Raw genomic sequence first — 19,189 nt, 5'->3', positions numbered from 1 at the left:
ACTAATGCTGAGGCTCAGCACAAGCCTCTGAATGCAGTAGGAGTAGTGCAGAGTGAAATGGAGGAAAGCTGTGGGCTGTGTTCTTTGGTTGTCCCCATCCTTGAGATGCTTGCTAAATTGCAATGGTCCTAGGAGGCTGTGTGGGATGACTTCTGCACTGATTTATAACCCTATGCAACTCAAGCGTCTTCAGCAGCTTTGTCTGGAGGGTTAGCCAGCTCACAGTGTGCCTTCCCTTTTCTGAATTTTTAGTGATTCCACACTTCGTTGGGAAATAACATCAATTTAGGGGTTTCCCTTCATATTTATAAAATCCACCTGGGGTGGGAGAAGCTGATCATTTTCCGGATTTTTCCCTGCCCCTGTTTCTCATTTCGAGGTAATTGTGTGTGGCCTCCTATTTGCAGGCATCAGAGGTGGAGAGACAACTCTCAATGCAGGTCCATACCCTTCGAGAGGACTTCCGGGAAAAGAACTCATCAACCAGTCAACATATAGTACGACTCGAAAGTCTCCAGGCTGAGGTGAGTGGCCTTCTGATCATGGTGGTTTAAGGTTTGATACGTCTCTCAAGGTATTCGGTGATATTTTAATCTTATATAATGAACCCCTCTGAACTGGGTAAACAAAACCAAATTCCTAATGGTGATAGTTTGTGCCAGCAAGAAAAAGGGATGCTAGCTAGAGGGCAGAAAGAGCTAATTAATTTAGTTGGCCACATGTATTTCTCTCTTAACTGATGCTCCTCGTTCACACCAACAGGACTCCTGTATATAAGTAGCAGAATTGTCCCCTGTTTTGAGAATAGCCTGAGTTACTGTACCCAAGTGTGACAGGGTGGGTGAAGTAATACCTTTTATTGGACCAACTTCTGTGGGTGAGAGACACGCTTTTGAGCTGACGCAGAGCTCTTCTTCAGGTCACTTAATGCTATCAGGAAGATGGAAAGCAGGGGAGACAGTGAGGTGGCTCTCTGAGGAGCCAAAATGTGGGTATGTTCAGGTCACCTGAAGAAGAGCTCCATGTAAGCTCAAAAGCATGTCTCACTCACCAATGGAAGTGGGTCCAATAGAAGATAGTACCTCACCCATCATGTCTCTCTAATATCCTGGGACTGACACAGCTACAACAACACTGCATGTACAAAAGTGTGTTAGTCACATACAGGCCATTAAGTTTACCCTCTTTAAGGTGGTGACTGTCATACAGGCAACAGCTACTGTCATGAAAGAAGCATGGCTCTCAGAGCTCAATGGAAGACATTCCCTGCCATTCAACTCCGAGTATGGATAATGTTCTAAAGGCAGGGGTATATACAGTCAGCTGGAAACCACAGCTCCTTCTTCCTGACTGGTGCAGTGAGAGCGCCCCATCCTGTTTCAGTTTGTTTTAGCCCCTGTCTAAAGGATAATCCTGTCAGGAAGATGTAACGCAGAGGAGACAGCGAGGGGGAGCTTTTAGAGACAAAATGTGGGTATGTTCCAGTGGGCCACATCCAAACACACACTCCACTTCTGAGGGGGGAGCTGTTCTGAATGGCTGAGAAGAAAGCAGAAATCCTCTCCTGCATTTGAGATGTGTGTGGAAACATGAGGCCGTCCTTTATACTTATTTTAGCTCTGGATATCTTGGCCAGTATGTTATTTGTTTCCTTTTCCTTCTGTGATCTGGAGAGGATGGGAGATTTGAGTATGAAGGACCTGGAGGAGTGGGAAAAAACCCTATTGTACAATCCTACTACTTTTTAACTGATTAGTAGAGTTTTTTCCTAAATTTCTGCTTCTCTTCCCTTCCTGTCCTCTTCCCCTTGGTGTGGAGCAGCAGGTCCTTGAAGTAAGTACAGATGCTTTGATTGAGTTTTGAATGCATGTCTGTTACCATCACTGTGCATGCCCCACCTGTTAAGGTCCTTCCTGTCTTGCACTTTCAGCCCATTTATTCCCCTCACCCCCTTGCCTTGGCCCAAGGCCTGCAGGACAGTTGTGGGTTTTGTTTTGTTTTACAGTTATTCACAGGGTGTTCATTACTGAGTTTTATAACAAGTACTAATGTAAAATGCAGTCTGTTTGTTCCGTGTTTCTCCCTGTTGCATCCCTTCTCTCCATTACATTGAAGTCATGCTTGCAGGGGAAGAGACTTCTCAGCAATCATTACTCATAGAAGAATAATGTCCTAATACATACAGGAGGTGTTCTATAAATAGAGAAATGCAGATATACAAAATTGACATAATATTCCTTCATCTTTCCAAACACTTGACTCCCCTGGACGAATACAGTATTCCTCCTTTCTCCAGGACAGCTGAGTGTCTAGTTAATCTATGTCCAGGCACCATCTGTACACTACATACATAACCGTAAACATTGGGCCTGGAAGGCAGCCAGATGGAAGAATATCAGAGACAGCCTGGAGGACAGTTAGCAACTAACATGGGTGTACTGGAGAAGACCTAGAGAACAGTAAGGCAGGGGGGATTAGAGGAGAGTCTAGAAGGCAACCACAGAATGGCTAGACCAATATCTGAGACAGTTTAAGGCATCTAGGGCATGTGTTAATGGGGGCTAGGAGTGCATCCAGAACAGGTGGGAGGGCAACCTGGAGAGAACCAGCAGGTTAATCAAGGAGCTGCAAAGGAGATTTGAAGAGACCTTTGTGCATATTTCCCAAGCTATCGGAGAGGCCTGAAAGGACCTGGGACACTACTGGGGAGCAGCTAAGAGAGTGGTTATCAGATAGGCCTAGGGAACATGAGTTGCTGGATCATGCCATCGGAGATGGAGTAGGAACTGACCAGGAAGTACTGGGAGCATCAAAGGTCTGTGAGCATAGCTGAAGAACAGCTGATGGCGTTGGACAGTGTACAAAACATACCCCCAGCACTCAGGTATCATGGTGGTAGGTACTGTAGAAGAACCTGGATAGATAGCTAGGTGGGAAAATTTATTCTCTTTCCTGGTTAAACAAACAGTGGCCTTTATTAGTGCTGAATCATCCTATATACAGCTTCTTGCTAAGTGAATGGACTTGGCACATTGTCCCTCATCACCTGCGCATGCGGCACTGGACAATTGAAAGGCTTGAATCTATTTTAAAACAAGTAATTGTTGGGAAGATATCAGTAATTGTTGCACAAAACCATCAGGCTGTTTTTTAAAGCATAAAATTATATTGAGTTGAGAAATCATCAGACCAAGCATACAGCAAAGAACAAGGTGTATGATCACAATGCTATCCTCCCTATCACCCACAAAGGGCATAGCAACACTTGTTCTCTCTCTCTCTCTCTCTCACACAACACTTGTTCTCTCTCTCACACACACACACCCCTTACCTCTCCTGGGGATTCCAGTAAGTGGCCCTGTAGAAACGCAGGGGGGTTCCCTTCCTGGGAACTCCAACATTTGCTCACACCAGGAACAGAGTCATAATAAAGCTGGGCAGAGTAACTCTCTTTTCACATTCTTGCAGATTTTATGGTCTGGGTGAATCCTTAGGAGGGTGGGTAGGGCAGGGTCATGCTTTACTGTAGCTCTTCGGAAATTCCAAGGTACACAGTGTTTACTCCCCTTCCCTCCCTCTACGTTTGCCTGGCAACACACATTACAGCATCTCAGGAGCTGCACTCCCACTCTGCTCCACAGAGTTTTCTGGTGGGAGGTGTTTTCTTTCAGCCTCTTCCTAAGCTCTGAGTTGCATAAAGAGGCACAGTCTCTCTCATACAGGTGCAGACACAGACGTACTCTGGTTCCTGCTGCTTTTCTCTTATCACATTGTGAAAGAATTTTTTTTCCCCAAAGCCTGGAGCCCAACTCGAGCTCTCTTTCCCTTTCAGATTAAGATGCTTACCGATAGGAAGCGGGAGCTGGAGTGTCGCCTTAGTGCCATGATGGAAGAAAATGATCTGCTTCAGGGAACCGTGGAGGAACTGCAGGAGCGAGTGCTGGTCCTGGAAAGACAAAGCCATGATAAGGATCTGCAGGTGAGGAGAACAGGAGGTGGAGAGAGAGGCTCAAATGAAAGAGAAAATGGAACTCTGAAAGCTAAGAAGGGATAAAGGAGGGGATCTGGGATTGGACCTACAGTTAAGAGAATGGGAATTTGGAGATAGGAGACCAAAGGGAAGAATAAAATGACTCTTATGATCACAGAGGAACAACAGAGTTGGTAGCACCTAGATATGGCCTGCAGAGAATGGGAACTCTCACAGAGGAGCCTGAAGGAAGAGAAAATGAACTATTAGAACAAGGAGTGAGAACATTTAATCAAGGAAAACAGGTACTTCAATGGAGGTTGAGGAACCTGGTTGCATTTCTGCTGATTTCTTACTGGGACTAACTCCAATAAGGGCCTCTTATGGTTATTTTGGGCAGAGGTCCAGAGCATGGTAGCCAGCCTCAGGTCTGTCACTATTCAAAAGATTCACAACCCATATCTATGGAGTTCTCAGCTGCTTTTCATAGAATATCAGGGTTGGAAGGAACCTCATCTAGTCCAACCCCCTGCTCAAAGCAGGACCAATCCCCAACTAAATCCCCAAATTGCCCCCTCAAGGATTGAACTCATAAGCCTGGATTTAGCAGGCCAATGCTCAAACCACTGAGCTATCCCCCCTTAGTAAATATTACTCCTGGAATGATGTTGAACAAGTTTCTATGTCAGTGTTATAGGGCCTGTTTCTGGGTGGTGAGTGATATTTTATGGTTTCTTTTCTCAACTCACCCTACCCACTGCAGGTTTGTGGCTATCCCGGCTATTTTATTCTTTGGCAATTAGCTCCCCATTTTCTCTGCCAGTCTGTGGAATATAAGAATATAGGAACTGCTACACAAACAGACTGATAGTCCATCTAGCCTGGTATTTTCTGTCTGACCTTGGCTGCTCCTTCAGCAGGAGGTGCAAAATCCCCTATAATGCACCTAACTAGAATCCTGTTCTACCATAGTAGATGAGGGGAAGAATTTCTTCCTGAACTCAGGGTCAATAGTCCTGGAAACAAAGTTTCTCACTCTGCCCTACCACTGTTCCTCAATCCAGGCTTGGAGGAACTCCATCCCAGGAGTTCAGGCTCCACTGACCCATTCGGTCCTTGGCCTCTCTGCTGTGAGACTGCCATTTTGGGGGCCAGTTAATGTGAGCTGTGATAGTGGGTTTTTGATTTGGACACCTGTCCACCGGGAGCTGAACTGAGACCCACCAATTCATTTTATGCAGATGAAAGTCATTACAATCTGAGCGCTGCTTAGTACTCTGCTACCAGCCTGGTGTGGATTTGAACTGGTGACCTAGAAGTGAAAGACTTTCTGCCATTACTAACATCCTGAGCTGTCCATTTCACCAACCTCTATAATTTCATTCTAATTAATGTAATTTATTCATAGATAAAAGTCTAATCAGATTTTGAAATTTACTAAGCTATGTGCCTCAATTTGCCCAAGTAAGTTTCATGGGCTAATTATACATTGCATTAAAATATTTCCTTCATTCATTTTTCCACTTTTTAATTTCAGCAAGTGCCCTCTAGTTCTCATGTAATGGGAGAGAGTTAAATAGGAACTCCCAGCTGCTTTTTTTGTAGTATACAGTATTTATAAAAATAGTATCTATCAGAACTCTTCTCCTTTCCAATCTACATACTCCCAGTCTTTTTTCATCTCGCCACATCTGGACCCCGCCCCCACCACAGCATGCCTCCAACTAATTTTGTTGCCTTCCACTGGACTTTTGCTGTCTTTCTTAAGATGAGGGAACCATTGCAGAATGCGGTATTCAAGGTGAGGATTTACCATCGTTGTGTCATAGTATTTTTTTCATACTTCTCTCTATCACCTACTTAGTACAGACTAGCATCTTAGCTTTTTTGAACACCGCTGTACACTAAGCCATCCACAATGATGCCTAGATCTTTTTCCTTAGAGGCTATCACTAATTCAGAACCTGCCAGTGTAAACAGATGGATTAAACTGTTCCCTTTAATGTACATTATCTCCCATGCACTTGTGTCCACTGAATTTCTGTCTGCCTGTTATTTGTGTAGAAAGTGATTGCACCCAATACTAGAGTTTACTGCTTTGACTTTGTACCAGCAGTGTAACAAGAGACCTAATATATTTGTGTTACTTTCCGTTTACATCACTTACAAGCATATCACATATATTTTTGTAAATAATTGTTTTCTCAATTGTGTACCTCTCACTACAGATATGCCCTGATTTAAATGCCTTGAGGGATATCTGAAACATTCAGATAACTGGAGTGTCAAATTAGTGAAATGTTTCTCTGTGAATTTTAGATGCAATGGATATGTGAATCTTGGTTAACTGGGGTTTGAATGACCAGGGTTTAACTACATCTCTTTGAAACACAAATGGTTGTGTGATTTTTTTTTAATTCACTTGTTGCTCTGTTGTCTAATTACTTAATTTTTCCTTAGCTCCTTCTGGAATTCTTCATAATACATCTTAGCCGTAACTAACCTAGTGATTTTGAGTCTTCAGCATATTTTAGATCCCAGCCCATGTCTAGTTTTAGCTGAGAGTAAAGTTTTGGTAATAATGTCTTAGACTGTTAAACTTTAGAAATTAGTCAAGCCAGCAAAGACCGTTCCTCCCACATGCGTGGAAACCCTCTTTTCAGGGCTCCCACAAAGGTCCTTCATGAGCTGAGAGATTTGTCTATTCCTCAGTCATATTCACTAGTTTTGTTTTTTCCTTTGATTTCCTTTGGAAGCTGCATCAAAGTCAGCTGGAGCTCCAGGAGGTGCGGCTGTCCTGTCGGCAGCTCCAGGGAAAGGTAGAAGAGCTTAGCGAGGAGAGAAGTCTACAAAGTTTCAACACAACCAGCACATCCCTGCTATCTGAGATTGAGCAGAGCATGGAGGCAGAAGAACTGGAACAAGAGAGAGAGCAGGTATGATCATCCTTGCACACTGGGGAAGCGTATGAACCTTTGTAAATGTGCACCATATGAACGCACATGTGTAAACATGTTCATGGCTAGTAGCTGGAAAGCATGGCAGACTAGTGCAAACGGCAATGAATCACACCACACATTCCACAAAGCTGCTATTGATATCAGTTAAGAAATCCACAGTCACAGCCTATTGAAAACCACACTGTAGTCATCCAACACTTTTTTAAATCTGATATAGCACTGCATTAATACATGTGCACATGCTGGTGTGAACTTACCTAGGGGTACAAAACCACACCAGTTAGGAGAGAGAGAAAGGGCTGCACTGCTAACACATATTGTTAAGGTTTCAGAGTGGTAGCTGTGTTAGTCTGTATCAGCAAAAACAACGAGGAGACCTTGTGGCACCTTAGAGACTAACGAATTTATTTGGGCATAAGCTTTCATGGGCTAGAACCCACTTCATCAGATGCATGGAGTGGAAAATACAGGAGCTAGGATAAATACATGAAAAGATGGGAGTTGCCTTACCAAGTGTGAGGTTAGTCTAAGGAGACAATATTGTAAAGTACACTTAAAATCCATGTGCGCGTGCACACAGATGAAAAGAGCAAGGCCGCACAAGTCCTGGCTATTCAAGGAGACGGTGTGATCCAGTGGACATGGCACTGGGCTGTAAATCAGGAAATCTGGGTTCTATCTCAATTTCCTATGCTGACTCACCATGTATCATTAGGCAAACCAAGTAACCTCTCTTTGTCAGTTTCCCTATATATGCAATGCAGGTAATGATACTTTGAGACCTCTAGATGAAAAGCACTAGATAAGTACTTGTTGTTTTTCATTAATATTATATCTAGGATAGGGTGCATCAAAGGACTTTTCTAGCTAACAGGGCATGGTCACATCCTGGAAGTCTACAGGCAATAGAATCTCATGGGTCCCTGAAGCCATGGACTAATATAATGCTGTCTTGTTCCAGCTGAGACTGCAGCTCTGGGAGGCCTATTGCCAAGTCAGATATCTCTGCTCTCATCTCAGAGGAAATGACAGCGCAGACTCTGCAGTCTCCACAGACTCCTCCATGGATGAGTCTTCAGAAACCTCATCAGCCAAAGATGTCCCCGCTGGCAGTCTACGTGCCGGTCTCAATGAGCTGAAGAGGCTGATACAAAGTGTTCTAGATGGCACAGACTCCCCGGTAGGTAGCTGGACACAGAAGGATTTTCGGTGTCAGTGTTGGTGCTAGGCAAGGAAGAGTCTGGTATGGGTGGGTTATTTTAGATCTTTAATTCTATGGGCTTTCAGAATTTGTGGCCTTGAAAATGGGACATCAGGGTGCACAACCCATTTCCAGCAATCTCACATATCACAAGTAGGCCAGTATTTAGACATGCCAACCCAAGGGATTTAAGCTTATGACCTCAAAAGGTATCAAAGTTCTGTTCAGATACTCATCCAAATCTCTCCAGTCTGGAAATCACTCTGGAGAACTCATGAGATCAGGGTTTCTTGCAAGCGTTCTAGTTAGTGTTAGTTTCAGCCAGCTTGAAAATATTGCAAACTTTCTCATGGTATTTTGGTTCTTTCACCATCATTTCTGATTAAAGTCTCCCAACCCTGTTTTAAACTGCAATGATATAAAGAGATCAGTGAGAGTGAAAAGCAAGGTAAGAGTTATCATGAGGATTGGGGTCCCTATAGAGTATAGACACAAACACTCCTGTGATAAGCCACCAGAGGTGGCCCCTATGCATGGGAGAGAGAATCTTCTGCAGCAGCATAGCATCTACTGTTTGCCTTGGAGTACTGAGGATAGCAGCAGAGCTCAGAAACTTAATAGGTGATTGAATGAAATCATGCTGGAGGAGACCTGCAGATCCTCTCTTTGGAGAACTGGGATAACCTCCATGACAGAGTAAAGTAGTGGGGAAATGTGTAGCCTTTCACAAAGACTGAAAAAATCACATCTTGGCCCTCCATTTGCTTCATCCTCAAGACTTGTGTGTTCTCCACAAGGAAACAGCCAACCTGAAGGCAGTTCCATTCTGGAGTGGCACATCCAGAAATAAGCCAGCAGGCTATGTGTACCTGCAAACCTCAGATATGAATGGGAACCATGACCCAACCAGTTTCAATGCCTGTAGGAGTTAGGATTGAATAATAAAAGGTTGAGCAAGAATACAAGATTGTATTTGTTCAAGGGAGAATGGAGATAACATATAAAGGCCTAAACATGGAAACCTGGTTAGGAATAAGTGTATGAAGAGGTAAATATCAGAGCTGGGTTGTACTCAGAGATGAGGGTAGAGGATTACAGAGTGGGGAGTGTGTCTGTATATCTTTCTGCTAAGGTAAGTAATCTGTGTGTGTTCTCTCTACCCAGGCTTAGGGACTGTGTGTGTGTGTGTGTGTGTTCGTCTTAGTTGATGTATTTGTGACTGGCTGCGTTGTGAGCCCTCTGGACACCGTATAAACGTATGTGAATGTGTACTGTAACAGCAGAGATCTTGCAGAGTGACATTCCCACTTTCCTAGAGCTGTCCCCAAATCAGTACAAAACTAATGCAAACTGTAACTTATACATGAAAGCTGAGCAAGATGTTTCTCGCTTGCTGCCAGAGTTCTCGGAGAAGTGATGATGATGCCTTAGAAGAACAGATCAGGCAAACAAGTGAGGACTCAAGAGCCCTGAGGGAGTTAATGGAGGGAGAAAGAGGGAAGCTGAGGCAGAGCCTGGAGGAGCTGCAGAGACTTCACAGCCAGGTGAGCAATCCATACAGATTCGCTGGACCTTCTCTCAGACTCAGACTCATAGACTTTAAGGTCAGAAGGGACCATTATGATCATCTAGTTTGACCTACTGCACAATGCAGGCCACAGAATCTCACCCACCCACTCCTGTAACAAACCCCTAACCTATGTCTGAGTTATTGAAGTCCTCAAATCGTGGTTTAAAGACCTCAAGGTGCAGAGAATCCTCCAGCAAGTGACCCATGTGTGCCCCACACTGCAGAGGAAGGTGAAAACCTCCAGGGCCTCTGCCAAGCTGCCCTGGTGGAAAATTCCTTCCCAACCCCAAATATGGCGATCAGTTAAACCCTGAGCACGTGAGCAAGACTCACCAGCCAGCACCCAGGAAAGAATTCTCTGTAGTAACTCAGAGCCTATCCCATCACAGACTGAAAATTTATGAACCCAAGATGTCAAGGAAAGATCAGAGACCAGAGTGCAGGCTGAAAGGACATTGGATCAATAGAGGAGTCTCTTGGTGAGGAAGTAACATTTTGACAGTGAACCTTCAGTGGCTGTAATGTAGCTGAGATAGTGGGAACACAACCCATCTCCTTTATGGTGGATCATAGGGGCTGCAGTGGCGCATTTAAAATGGCCTTTAACATTATCCATGGTGATAATTAAATGTAATGGAGTGGCGTCATTGCCATCTGATGGCTGTTTGGCAGCCTATGTCAAGTGAGTTGGCAAAGCTTAGGCCTTGCAGGTAGGAGCCACCACTTCAGTTATCACCATTGTTGGCAGCCCCTGTAAAGACCAAGGTTTGATGGGCCCGGAGACTGGAAACTCTCACCCTTACAAGGTGGCTCATTCAGATCAGAGCTGAGGCACATGTCCAGTGGTAGCCAGTCACTGCTCATCCTAAGTGCTCTGTGATTAGAGGACTTCTCTCTTCAAGGCTGCCAGTCAGGCGCCTTCCACCAGTACTAATTATTACCCTGAGAGGAGAAACGTTTGACAGTGCTCTTTCTGTTCCTGACAGGTGACGCTGCTGAGTGTGGAGATGACTGCGCTGAAAGAAGAAAGGGACAGGCTCCGAGGGTCAGCTGAAGATAAGGAGACAAATGAACAGCTTCTGAAGGCCATCAGGGATCGAGATGAGGCCATTGCCAAGTAACTAGAATTCTATTGAAAAACAGAGATGGGTTTGGGTTGTGGTCTCAGAATTTACCCCTCAGTTTGTTCAAAGCAGTCACTTTGTGGGCAGCTTTGTTCCCAGGCTGCTGCCAGTAAAGTGGTAGATCTTCCCACTTCTGAGTGCTGAGGAGTCCTGCTAAGTGCCTGCGACATGGGTCCTGATCCCAGGAAGTTCCTGGAACCAGCAGTTCTGCTCTCATTAAAAAGAAACGCCATAAGTTCTATTTTTAGCAACTTTGGGAGACAGATCTTTTCATCAAGCCAAGGGATGGCTATTGGCCCATTTGGGAAGGGAATACAAATATTGGAACTGGTCCCTTCCTCCTCCTCCTATTTTCTTTTGCACTTCCAGCCTCCCTTCCAGTTCCTCTGTGTATCTCTGCTACTGCACCTTCTCTAACCTGTTCCATAGCTCTTCCAGCCCCCCTCGTCCATTTTGCTCTGGTGCCTCTGTGAATCTCTGTTATTGCAATCCTCTGGTCCTTCAGTTATGCTTCTCCTCTATCCTGTTCTTCTGCCCTTAGCCTCTGTGCTCCACCTTCCCTCTGTTCTCCCTTTCTCCTGCTTTACTTTCTCTGTGCAACCCTGTTACTGCATCCCTCTGTCCTTCCCTTCCCATGACTTTGATCCAGTCTTTATGCCACGTTTTTTCATTTTTATTTTTTTTTTACCTCCCCAGTCTTCCCCTTCCCTCCCCATCTTTGCCTGTTCAGTTTTAGGCAGCCTGAGGGAGGAACATGACGTTCAGGACACCAGGCTCTGGAGGAAGGGGGAGAATGGCAAAAGCACTTGTATTCTACTTACTCTAGATCAGAGGAGACTCTCTGACCTCCGGTGAAGTGAGACAGGACAGAACACAATGCAGCCCACTTCCTTACAGCAATGCCTAACCCTTGCTGGGTTGGCAAGAGGAGCAGAACACTTCAAATCATGCATGTCTATGAGGAGGGAGGGCAGATAAGCAAGCATACACAATGGCTTAATTTTGTTTTTAATTACATGATCTGTCAAGTGTTCTTTACAGTGTCCCAAAGGGTACCAAATCCCTTCAGAATGCCATTGTAACAGCGCCATCTGTTGGCAGAAGTAGGGAATATCCCTGCTACTGATGTTTGGTGCAAAAGGCTTGCTTTGACATTTAATAGCAGTATGGGTTGCCAGTTCTGCTGTCTCTATGGCAACTGTGCCACTCGGGGGATGCATAAATTCCACTGTTAATATCAAGCAGTGATGGGCTGTTTTACAATAGAAGCATATTTTTCTGAAACACTCAGACCTGGGGCCTTTCACTGGAGATCTGCAGATTTTTTGCTGTTCAAGTGACCCTAGCAGTTCACATGGGACAAACCATTAATATTTATGGTGTGTGGAATTGGGGATGTGCGCTATTACTGGAGAGAGGGTGTACAGTGACTGTGACTGATTGCAGACAAGGGGTAGGGGGGATGGTGCTTTAGGTGAGAGTGTTTGTGCGTGCACAAACAGATATAAAAAACAGCAAAAGGCACATCCCAAGCACCAGGGTGACATCCCCTGCCAAACTTCAAAACCCTGCTCCAAAGGCTGGAGGTATTGGACTGTCTCAGGGGAGAAGTTGCAAGAATATTATTTCCCTCCTATCTCAAGCCATTTTTGCTGAAACTTTCCAAAACAATTCAGCCTCAGGCAGACACCCAGCATGGAAAATTTCAGCCTGAACAGTTAATTTGGCAAAGTTATAAGCAACTGAGAACAGTGTTTTAATGAGAGGTGTTGAGCATCGTTAAGCGTAGGTGGTGCTACCAGCTCTGCCTATAACATAAAAACTAATTCCCAGACCACTCTTCTGCAGAAAAGCAGGGAAAAGTTGTTATTGCAGGGTAACGGATGAATCAGATATGGTTAATACAAATATCAGAACAAACTTGGATCTAAAATTAGCAGCCAGGATATTCCCTACCAGTTTATATTATTTCTTGGGCATATGAGGCACAGGAAATGGTTGAATAAAGACTTACAAGTGTTAACTGTTTGGGCCAGAGTCTTAATACCAGAAACCTACACAACAATTTATCAGAGTATGTCCTGCTTTCCATTCCCCCTCTACAGAGAAGTATTCTCCATATGATAAGGGCTCTGCTCACCTGATGGCAGGATACATCTCCTTTTCATTGTCCCAGTAGAAGCTCGAGCTAGTCATTCACTAAATATCAGAGTCCTTTGGCAGATCTGATGTCAGGTTCCATATCCTGATTTTGCTGAATGGAAATCAGTGAACACGGGTGAGGTGGTTTTGAAGACCTGCAGGAATTGATCTAGATAAAATTGAATTGTGCTCTGAGAGTGTCCATGTCTCTCTTTTTCCCCCCAGGAAGAATGCAGTGGAAATGGAACTAGCCAAGTGCAAGATCGACATGATGTCTCTGAACAGTCAGCTGCTGGATGCTATTCAACAGAAACTGAACCTCTCACAGCAGCTTGAGGCATGGCAGGTAGGTGATGCCCAACATCAGTGCAAAGTGGAGCATTGGTGGGAAGCACTTACAGATCATTGGCTCAAGGCAAGGGGTATTACTGGTTGAGGAAGGGAAAGTTCCACAGGTTGACTCATTCTTGACTGTACGCTCATGTCACACTTGAAGCTGGACTATATCTGGAATACAAAAGTTGTTGTTTGTCAAGTAATAAAACACTAGTGTGAAGGGCACAAGCCACAGACCCACTGAGAGCCCCAGGGTTAAAGCAGGGGCGTGATCTCTGAATTTGGACCCTTGCAGATGGTGGCTGTTACAGTGTACTGTAAAGAAACTACTATTTAATATGGGGATAGAGCAACTAAAGGCACCAGCTCTAATTTCACAGCTGCACATAGGCCTAGCGACAGGTACACCTCCTTTTCAAAACGCAGCTCCTTCTCTCGAACAGCTGTGACCTGGCTCGGTCTCTGGGATGTGGACGTGGAAAAGTTTTGCTGTAACGGGACAAAGGTTCCTTACTCTAGATTTCCTATGTCCATAGGTCAGAGACATTGACCATCTCAGATCAGATTACTATCCAGGTAACATGCTGACTGAAGACACTCACATGTAGCAGCACTAAATCTTCTAAAAACTTCAGTCAGTCTCCTGTGCCTCCTCTTCAGTTAGGGATCAGAGGCAATGAAGCCATTACTGATCATTTGGGCTCTACCATTTCAGGACACAGATGTAAATGTTTTCTTTTCCATCAGAAAATCTAGCTAGATGGAAAGGTGACAACTCAGTCCCACTCCAAATTATAGGTAAAATGGCTAACCTGGCTTCTTCCAGTTTGGGAGCCACTAGTACCAACGTCACACAAAGCCAGAGATCACTTGAGAGAACTAAGATACAGTTGTTATTTGGACAGATAATATGGAGGAGGGATGTGTGAAAAAAGATACAAACAAATGGCAGGAGAGACAAAGACCAAGGCAGAGATTGATGGATCCCTGGTTTGTTGTAGCTTGTTACAGAACGAGTAAGATGATGACTGCACAGACTATCCAAGCTGACCAGTAGAAACCTCTCCCATGCAACCTCTCTCCTATTTCAACTCCATTGTGTTCTCGTTTCTCTTTTTTCTCCTGCTTACAGTTTGCTTCCTCAGGGCTTTTTACTATCTGGCTCCTTTGGTTTCTGATCTAGTGGCCTTTCTCAGTTCCCGTACCAACAGCTTTAGTCGTACACCCCTCCTGCCTTTGAGGTGAGCTCCCACGCTCCATCCCACCCACCTCATTCACTCTCCCATCACATCCAAGTCCAGTGTTGTTTCATTCTCTGCTGAAGGAAAGTGTGTCTCACAGACTACAGTAGCCTCTGTTCCATTCACTACTTTCATTACACATGGCATCCTCCATGATCATTTCCACACAGTGCAAGGTGCCCATTGGAATTCACTGTCTGTCTCCTATAGCTGTTTCCTTTTAACACCTGTGTTCCTCTCCAAAGCTTGGGTATGATTCTGTATCCACTGAAGCTAGTGGGAGTCTTGTCATTGGCTTTAACAGGAGCAAGAACAGATCTGTAAGGGTAAAATTCTACCTTCACTTACACCTGCACAACCCATTGACTTCAGTGAGGTTGCACAGGTAAATGGATGGCAAATGTCTCTTGGCATGTGCAAAATCTTATTAAACAGGTGAGATGAGCTGTTCCTTTCTGAGAATGTGAACAGCTCTATGAATGGAAAGGTCGGGTCTATTTTAGTGACGCTAATAGAGTCTGTCTGGGAAATAGTATTTTCTGAAGAGTACTGTATGTTGTCATTTGTGTCCAGTCCTGAAGTCCTTCTCCTTTGAAAACTTCACTGAGTTTGATGTGTGTTAGGACAACTGGCTGTGAACAAGAAAACATAGCAGGTAATTACCATTTTAAATAATCAGAATTATTGTAACTCCTGGTGTAACACTATTGATTTCTGGAGTTACAGCAGGCATGGATTTGGCCTATAAAACTGAGTTAATGTTGTTTAATAATGAATGAGAACAAACAGCCTTTTGAAAAGCTTTGTAAAACCAAAATATCACTTCATGGTAAGGCAAAACCTTTTTACATCGTAGGGCCAACTTTGCTCTCAGTTATGCCAGAGTAAACCCAGAACTGCTCCACAGAGACTTACAATAATGTAACTGAGCACAACTTGGCCCTTAGCGTGTAAAACTTTTTGCCAAGAAAAGCCCTTGCAGGCATTGCCCTCTCTCTTCCTGTTCAGAACGTATATAACTAGCTTTCCATGCCACTACAACACTTACCCATCTGACATTGAAGCAGTCATTTGGGAAGCCAATCCAGAGTTAGTGACAGCTGGGCAAGGACGCAAACTTTAAAGCCATAACACTACCCACTCAGGCTATGTCTACCCTACAATGCTTATGCTGGCATAGCAATGTTGACATAGCCCCTTAGTGTAGACACAACCTACACCAACAGGAGTTTTTCTGCCAGTGTAGGAACATTACATGTGCTCACAGAAGTACTCTTCTGTTGGCATAGCTGTGGCTACACTGAGAGTTTAGTCAGCATTCATGCCCCTAACCAACACAGCTCTGCCGATGTAAATGTTGAAGTGTAGTCCAAGCCTGAGAGTGAAGGAAACTGCTTTTCTCACCCTCTAGGCTGAGAAAACACATCACACTCCTCCAATTGCATACACAAAATTTAGAAGATACATTAAAAAAATCCCACACTTAGTTTAAAAAAAACAACACATTCCTATTCCATGGATGTTACCAGGGAATCTTGCCTAGATGGGATGACACAGTAGATAACTTACCTCTGTTTTTAGTAGCGGAGGATGCTGGATTGATAGCTCTTGCAACTGAAAACATCTGGCTATTCACAGAGCAGGTAGCACAGGCTTGGATAGAGCAAACTCCTGGACGCTGCCCGGCCAGTGCATCCCAATCCTGCCCTAGAGGGATCCTCTCTAGGGTTGAAGGGAGTTCAGTCTCCATGATCCATTCAGTCCTTGTCATCTCTAAAATGGCCAAGGTGGTGGTTGGTTTAGAGCTGGGATATCTACCCAGTAAAGCCTGGACTGAGACTTATTTCACACAGGCCACCAAACGGGCTCTAGATGATAACAGCGACTGACCTGGGAGAAAAAAAATTGCTGCTTTTCACTGAGAGCTGAGAAGCCCCCTAGGTACAGACCCAAATTCACAAAGATTAGGGGCTTGTCTACACCGGCACTTTACAGCACTGCAACTTTCTTGCTCAGGAGGGTGAAAAACACCCCTCTGAGCGTTGCAAGTTTCAGCGCTGTAAGGTGCCAGTGTAGACAGTGGGAGCTGCACCCTTTGTGAAGATTGTTTTTTATAGCGCTGGGAGAGTTCGCTCCCAGCGCTATACTGTGACTACACAGCCATGTTAAAGCTGAAGACATGCCCTATGTCAAGTGAACTTAAACTCCGCACACTAGTGGATAGGAATCTTTCAAAAGCTACATGGAAAAACTGGACTATTCAAGGTGTCCCTGCCTCTGGTAAGGACCATGAGCCCATTCTCCCATTGTGCAGTCATTTAAATTTGTGCAAAGTGCATATTAAGCTCCATCACCACTGTGAGTGGAGATTTCTGATTGGGTAGCATTTTGTACCCACTCTTCATGCATGTGACTTCAAAAAGTGAACGACAGTGGGAATCTGGCCTGGTGTGCCCATACTAGAAATTCTTGCCGCTAATAGCTAAAAATGCATTCAGTCTCATTCGCATACCTAGAAGAGTCATTGAAATAAAAATTGAGGGTTTTTTTAATTTGTAGTCTTATCTTTTGACTGCTGACAGTACAACAGATACCGAAGGCTGCAGATAAGACTTATATGGACATCCCTGGTTTCTACTGGAACTTGGACTGATGTTGTCAACCACTCTTAGTTACCATGTGTAGTACTTTGCTAAATTGTAGTTTTATTAACAGGCATTTGCTGTATTATATTTCATAGTATATAATGTCAAACAGCAGAAATATAGCAGGACCAGTCCTGCTCCCATTGACTTTAATGGGAGCAGAAAGTGGTCCACTACAAAAGTTTATCAGAAATGGAACTCCACATTTAAAAATATATATAGTCCTATATTGCAGTAAGTTTTTGCCAAGCCTTGTGATTTATTGAACCAGAAAAGATTAGAGAGGTTTTTTTAAAAAAAGAGTCATTCATGTCTGATAACCATCTAATATAAATGAAGTTTAAGGTTTTTTTTGTGGGGGGGGAAGGGTGGGGGGCCCAAGACCCCAAGTATTTTTAGAAAATTAAATTAACTCTCCCACTACTCTAGCTGTGTTTAATTCATAGTTGTATCTTGGTACTGGTGAGGTGTCCAAACTACTACATTTTTGCTCTCTTAGTCTCTATTTTAACCAATGGCCCTCGACAAAAATAGCCATATATCATTGCTTCCTAATGCTGGGGATAGCTTATTTCCAGTATGTACATTTAACAGATACATGCATGCAATCCAGGTAAACCATTCTCATCTCAGTTTGGGCGTGGAAACAGCAGATCTTAGTGGAATTAAACGTTCCAGCTGGTCTTTTATTCATACATCGCTGCACGGGGGAACCCAGGATCTGCCACTGAACACATATCATGGGAAAATATGAGATTGGTTAGAATAAGTGCCATTTCTTACTCTATGGCTCACGAGATATTTTCACTGATTTTACCTGTGCCTACCATTATCTGAATAAGGAGCAGCAGTGGTGCCCCCAAAAGCAAATGGGGAAAAAGTTAGATGATGAAAGGGGTTTATGTGTGGCTTATTCAAATAGAGATGCAACAGCTTTCCTTTAACATTCACTATTAAATAAGACATGCCTGGCTGTTGGAAAGCTGCATGAAACCCCAGTAGAGTCGGAGAAGCCCACAACACCTGGGCTGAAAGAAACCTGGGGCCTGATTCTCTGGTGCCTTGCACCATGTGAAGGCTTTTACTCCCCTGCAAGCTGGCTCTGAAATGTTACAGCTGGCAGGAGGGAGAGCAGAACTCTGCTATAGTAGCATGTTACCGCCACTTTGCACGGATGTAAGTGACTCCACCAGGTGAAAGGCAGCAAAGAATCAGCCTCACGAGCGCTAAGACAGCCAAATGCAGCTGCCCAACAATGCTGTTGTGAACAACTGTCACGCCTGCACTAGGCGAACGCCATTAATCATGTGTATATGAGAGCTAGTCAATGGAATAGATTGTTTGGATAATAGGGTGTTTAACCAGGTTTGCTGGTTAGCTTTGATAAATGCTTGTGCTCGTCTCTAGCAGTGGGATATTGTCCTGGCGCAGTGTTCTAGTCCATAGACATCACGCCCAAAACGATACATGTTCTTTGTAACAGTGTACTCTAAAAATTGAGGCTCCCCCTCAGCCAATCAGAATACACAAGCACTGTCAAATTATCCCTGTCTACTCTGGCTTACTGAATGAACCTGATACATCACCGCTCCCCTCACCCAGTTTCTCCACTCCCTCCATCCCTGTGTATCCCTTGCTGCAAACTACTAGGAGCCACAGATTCCTGCGTTCTAATGCCAGCGCAGACATGGCCAGGACAAGTCACTGAACTTCTAACCTCTGACCTACCTCACTGTCTAGTCAGCGACCTCAAGCTGTAATGTCTCCTGGGACAGTCTTTTAAAGGGCTCTTTATCCAGCTGCCCTATTTTTATCCTTTGCTCTGCAGTATCTATATGGTACCCCACGGTTACAGGAGGGCACAAATCTGCCCGTGAGATGGCTAAGTGCCTTCCTCATTTGCACAGGGGAAGCCGCCCTTTGAAAAGCTGGGTATATAAACCCAAAGTATGTTAAGCTGCTGGAGTCTGTTTTAGTTAATACTGAAGTTCATCTTGCCC

At 44.3% G+C, this 19,189-nt stretch overlaps 1 protein-coding gene across 2 annotated transcripts in view; it reads left to right on the top strand.

Moving 5' to 3' along the window:
• The window catches only part of BICDL1 (BICD family like cargo adaptor 1), a 73,695-nt gene that overhangs the window by 48,310 nt on the left and 6,196 nt on the right, over positions 1-19,189 (top strand). The window contains exons 3-10 of one of the 2 annotated variants that reach the window (XM_044989873.1): positions 408-524; positions 1,822-1,833; positions 3,833-3,979; positions 6,727-6,906; positions 7,892-8,110; positions 9,532-9,675; positions 10,688-10,818; positions 13,193-13,313. In XM_044989873.1, the coding sequence (XP_044845808.1) occupies positions 408-524; positions 1,822-1,833; positions 3,833-3,979; positions 6,727-6,906; positions 7,892-8,110; positions 9,532-9,675; positions 10,688-10,818; positions 13,193-13,313 (1,071 nt within the window). The remainder of the gene's footprint in view (positions 1-407; positions 525-1,821; positions 1,834-3,832; positions 3,980-6,726; positions 6,907-7,891; positions 8,111-9,531; positions 9,676-10,687; positions 10,819-13,192; positions 13,314-19,189) is intronic. The other variant, XM_044989874.1, reaches the window with a different exon arrangement.

This window comes from Mauremys mutica, chromosome 16 (genome assembly GCF_020497125.1).
Source record: "Mauremys mutica isolate MM-2020 ecotype Southern chromosome 16, ASM2049712v1, whole genome shotgun sequence".
NCBI classification, from domain to species: domain Eukaryota; kingdom Metazoa; phylum Chordata; order Testudines; family Geoemydidae; genus Mauremys; species Mauremys mutica.
The sequence above is the reverse complement of the archived record's forward strand: the minus strand, read 5'-3'. Positions and strand labels throughout refer to the sequence as shown.